This window comes from Lucilia sericata, unplaced genomic scaffold (genome assembly GCF_015586225.1).
Source record: "Lucilia sericata isolate MDLA Ls3-8-SP2 unplaced genomic scaffold, ASM1558622v1 Contig000992F_arrow, whole genome shotgun sequence".
NCBI classification, from domain to species: domain Eukaryota; kingdom Metazoa; phylum Arthropoda; class Insecta; order Diptera; family Calliphoridae; genus Lucilia; species Lucilia sericata.
Window position 1 is genome coordinate 140,010 of NW_023994975.1, and position 5,285 is coordinate 145,294.

General features: G+C 34.7%; 1 protein-coding gene across 1 annotated transcript; it reads right to left on the bottom strand.

Annotated features, from left to right (window-relative positions):
• Positions 1-1,376: 1,376 nt before the first annotated feature.
• LOC119609497 (N-acetylgalactosaminyltransferase 4-like) lies at positions 1,377-4,942 on the bottom strand. The gene is made up of 3 exons (XM_037964310.1): positions 4,453-4,942; positions 2,326-3,097; positions 1,377-2,266 (listed from the first exon to the last, which is right to left on the bottom strand). Exons 1-3 carry the CDS (start codon positions 4,896-4,898, stop codon positions 1,592-1,594), a joined length of 1,893 nt encoding a protein of 630 aa, XP_037820238.1. The 5' UTR covers positions 4,899-4,942; the 3' UTR covers positions 1,377-1,591.
• Positions 4,943-5,285: the final 343 nt, after the last annotated feature.

Sequence of the window (5,285 nt, forward strand, 5' to 3'; positions counted from 1 at the left end):
ATTCACTGGACTCCATCAGATTATTCTTATTCTGTCCCATTTTCGATGCAAAAAATTAAATCAACAAGAATAATTGAAGAATGGAGGTCTCCGAAATTGTATTCACTCTCTAGTCCAACTCAGACGATACTTTGTTATGTTATTATGGCTTCCAGGGCATAAGGAACATACAATTTTTAACGAATTCGAAATTAGTGAATCGTTCATGCACGGAACTATTTCACAAATATTCTAGTTCCTCCAACGAATGCGAAATTATTGGATCATTCCTGCACGGAACTATTTGACAAATATTCTAATTCCTCTGTTTGAGGTATCGAACATGAACAGCAAATGAGCAACAGAAGAAATGGAACTCATGTCGTCTTTTACCTACATTTGAAGAATGTTCAAAATGCCTAGTTTTCTTTCGTATAAAGGGACTTTGACGATTTTGATCACCAAGACTTGGGAATGCATTTCAAATTTCTCAGGTTCCTGTGGTTCCTGAAGCAAATTACATTAGAAAGGGATTTAAACTAATCTTGCCTCAATCTCAATAACATAAGATTGATTTTGAACAACACCTCAGCCTTCTATTCCATTAAATTCCTACAAAATACTTATTTATGGCAACTAGCTATCCGGAATAGTAATTAACATTTTGATATTCAACAAAAGATTTTCCATTAAAATACCAATAAATTGAACATGAAAAATTAACATTTTCCGGATGAACACGTGTAAAGAATTTCATAAAATTTCACGAAAAAAAATTGGAAACAATGAGATACAATAGTATTATTTAAGGGATTAGCACTTTTAATGATGATGACGGCGATGATGGCATTATTTCTTTTGCTTACTGCCTTGCAGGGATCAGAGAACACAAATACTAATGGAATTTTGACCTTAAGCGGAGTAGTCAGTCACACAGAAATGAAAGTGGAAGTGGCAAAAACATTAACTTGCAATCAACTCCACCCCCGACTTCATGCCAATTTCAATTTCTTTTAACATTTCCGTTACATTAATGTAACAAAGAATTTCTTACTTCTTATTACCAGATTAAAAAAACACACCAACGCCGATGAAGTTGTTTACTGCAGATGAGAAAGTTAAGGAAGATGAGTCGTTTTTGTTAAGTATCATCTTGTCTGATGTAAGAGTATTTTAATCTGGCGCAGGAAAAATTTAACATTTTGAGCACCTGTTTAATTGCACTAATGAGACAAGGTTCACATTAACTGCTACGGCAAGTAACATACGCGTAATGTACCCCAACATTTAACAATGGCAGTAGACATAAGAAATAATTAGCGCAGGAAGTGAAGGAAATAAAAAGCAAAAAGTAACAACGAGCAAAGCTATTTGAAGGTTATAAAATGAGTTTTATATTCAGTTTTTATGATTTTATTATACGCCAAAAGAATGTCAGAAATGAGTACACATTAATGTTTTTAAGGTTCACTTGTATAAAAATTCCAGACAATTAGGATAATTCCCTTAATGTGTGAGAAAGTGTTTTATGGCCATTTAAAGGACTTGTACTTAAAAACGAACAACTAAATATTAAAAATTGTATTATGATGTATTAAAATATAGGTATGTATTAGTCATCCTCCTCCAAGTTTACCCCCTCCCAGAATTGCGGGAAAGCAGTTTCATTTACATAACCAAAGGTCCATTTCATTCTGGGATTCGTTTTATCACAAGGATTAACATAAACAGCAAATTTATCGCCTTCCACAAAAGCTTCCATACAAGAAGCTTTTCCTATGCCATGAACAATCATTTGTTCTTCACGATCGTAGGACCAAAATTGATTACCACCCGAATTGTGGCAAGACCACATCCATATGCTGGCATTATTAGGACTTTCGTGAACATCCAAACATATACTTTGTGATTTTTTACGTATATCTCTCATATAGCTGAGACTCCAAAATTGAGTCTGATGAGGGTGAGTTTTATTTGCGGCACAGTTATAAAGACCAATGGCTGCATTACTGGCGCCACCCAAAGAATCAATACAATATTGTGGAAAAGCCATACTTTGTATAACACCTGAAGCATAATCTGGAGGCAAAACTGGTGGAAAGGTTTTTAAAAGATCGGGAGCTATAACTTCCAAAAACCATTTGAAAGGTTTACATTGCAACTTTTTACGTAAAGCAATCTGTTTCGTTAAGTCGCCTGCATCTAAATCATTATAAGTTTCAGGTTCATGATCGTAAACGTATTGGGCATATTCATCCATCCAAACTTCAGCCAAACGTTTGTGGTTCTAAAAAAATTAAAACACCACTATAAGGAATTGTAGTTATTAAATCCTAGAAAACTTACCCTGGCTACAAAACTGTAATTCCTGGGACTAGGTCTGTCCTTCATGGGCCCCCTAAATACATGAGCCACCCTTGAGCAGGGCACATCACACAACAAACCACCACACATCCATATCTTAAAACTCAATTCATATTGCTCGGCACCCCAAATGTCCAAACCCTCATCGTAGCCTCCCAATTCCCAGAAAAATTCTCTGCTTATGGCAAATAAACCACCCATCATTATAGGATTACGATAGGGCTCTGTATGATCTCCGGCATCTATATCCAGCACAGGCATTTGTTTATAAATCAAATTCCAATCAAATGCTCCTCTTGAACCCGCCTGATAACCACCATTATAGGCGAAAGTGGCATGATCTATACCATCAACTATGGGGCAAGTGGATATACGTTTATTCAAGGCAATAGGTTCCAGCAAAGGTGGCAGCCAATTGTAATTGCATTCTATGTGTGAATCAAAAAATACTAAAACATCTCCTGTAGCTTTGCGGGCTCCAGCCAAGCGTGCTCCTATTAAACCTGTTCTCTCTTTGAGTCTTATTATTTTAACTAAATCCTTAAAGTAATTGGCCACATAATCTTCCAGTTGCTGCTTCAAATATTCACGATCACTATAATCATCGACTATGATAATTTCTTTTAATAATTCGGGTGGTGTTCGATTCTTTATGCTGTGCAGTGTTCGTAGTAAAACACTAAAGTATTCATTGTAGAAGGGTATAACCACACTGGTGCTGGGTAAATAGTTGGAGTATAGTTTTTTGTGACATCTGAAATGGAGGAAAATTATGAATTATTAAAGAAAAATAAAATCGACTCAATCAATCGGTGTTTTAATGATGTTCTCGTGGCTTCCGGTTGTTTAGTATTCTAGTCTGGTAGAGAGTGGGTTCGATTCCCACATGAAGCACTGGTTAAGGAGCTCACAACAGGGCCGATAGAGGCCTATGCGAACATCCACAGATTTGATGTGCAAACTAACTAACTAATGCTTTTTCAGTCTAACCTTAGTCTGAAACCAATTTTTATTAAAGATGTAAAAAGTATAGAGTTCAGTTTCAAGCCATAACATAGACCACAATGGAAAAATCATTATTTTGCAGACTCTAGAGTAATTTCTACAGATTAAATACATACATATGAAACTCACTAATATGGCGATCTTGTGATCTTGCAGTTCCTAAATATAATCTATCGTTACTTTTAAAAAATTTTATAAGATTTATTAGTAAAACATTTCAAGTCTGTTCAGATCATGAAGCTGCTTATAGAAAAATATCTTGGTCTGACATGGGCTCTGTTTCGAAACCGATAAACCGTCCAGAGCAATATTCTGTTGCAAAACAATGTCATTCAAGAACGAGCTGCCAAGAATCCCATATCAACTGCATATTGTGTCGACTATGTTGGAAGGGAGATTTAAAGCTACTAAACTGTTCATTTGAAAGCCTTTTTAGTTGGCAAAACTGTCCAAGAAGATATTTTTCTAACCACTATTTTGATGGTATAAAATTCATCCTGAGAAATGTTGCAATAACTAGAAAACATAATGAAAATCAAGCTTATCGGGTAACCGTCAATGCAGACTGCTATCTCGTCGATTCGAAGCACAGTACTTCAAGCATACACTTCGCTTTATAGTATTCTGATTGGGAGGGTCTTGAGAAAGGCCAATCCTAAATCGTCTAATGTGATCATGTCTCTAGGCGTTTCCACTCTCAAAGTCAATTTTGCTGAAATACATTTCGTATAAGTGCCAAGGCAAACAGAAACAATAATACCCCGAATGGTTCTGTATATGTCATTGGAAAGGGAATCGAAACTAGTCCATTATGATCGTTTTACATACACGATCCAAAAGTAACAATAAATTTTTAAATATTCAAGGTTTTTCCTCAAAAAAAGTCGTAACAAATAAAACATTTTAAACATATCTATTGAAAATACACTACTTTTCTAATCATATTCTATCACTAACTTCTACATCACTTATCACTTTACTAAACAACTATAGATAAGATTTACACATTGATATTTCAAAGCTACTTCTTGGTCCCGCTACTTATAACAAACAACGATATAATCACACCAGAAATATCTATAATACAATAAATAGTACACTTACTCATCTCTACGCACATCAGGTACTGAACGATTAACCGATATATAATCGGATAATAAAGCATTAAAACCATTATCCATAGACATTTCATGTTCCATGGCTTTTTGTGTTTCATCGGTTATATAAGCAGGCATACCACGTTCACCCAAACCGGTGCGATGATGATCCCTATTAATGGCGGCCCAATCATGCCAATCTCGTTTGGGACCCTTTAACTCGGGCAGACGAAAGGGTACATTGATATCATAATATTGTGTTAAATCCAAAATACCACGTGGTACTGAATGAACATTAGCCGGTCTAGCTCTACGTATCATAGTAGCTGCCTCAGCATCTTCTTTAGCTAAACGCTTTTCCACTACTTTAATGGTAATTATCGAAAGGACTACCAGAGTTATGGCAAATATTATAACTTTTTTCACTATACGTTTAACGTAACGTGTCTTCATGTTTTTTTTTTCTACTAGCAAGTTCACTCCCTGATTGACTAAAACTAACTGACTGGGTTCTTTAATGATTGTTAGAAATCGAGAAGAAAAGTTGGCATTGAATGATTGTTATTTTAATGTTTTTAGTTGTTTTTGTGTATCTTTTTTTTAATTTATTTAAGTATTTTTCTATTTATTTTTATACATCATAAATAGGGTATCGATTTGATAAGAATATTTCTCACTGTTATTTTGCTTGCAGCAGTCAGCATCATATCAAAATGATGTACCTTGCTGATATGGTTTGTTTTGTCTTTCATATATAGTTTGGTAGTCCAAGTACATACAAAATTTAACAACTTAGTTGTAATATCATAATTATCAATATAATTACACAAAATTTTAGAT

Coding starts and splice junctions, on each gene's coding strand:
- LOC119609497 (XM_037964310.1), bottom strand. CDS start 4,898: ATGAAGACACGTTACGTTAAACGTATAGTGAAAAAAGTTATAATATTT. Junction 3,098..4,452: donor CCTGATGTGCGTAGAGATGA/GTAAGTGTACTA, acceptor CCTCCATTTCAG/ATGTCACAAAAAACTATACT. Junction 2,267..2,325: donor ATTACAGTTTTGTAGCCAGG/GTAAGTTTTCTA, acceptor TAATTTTTTTAG/AACCACAAACGTTTGGCTGA.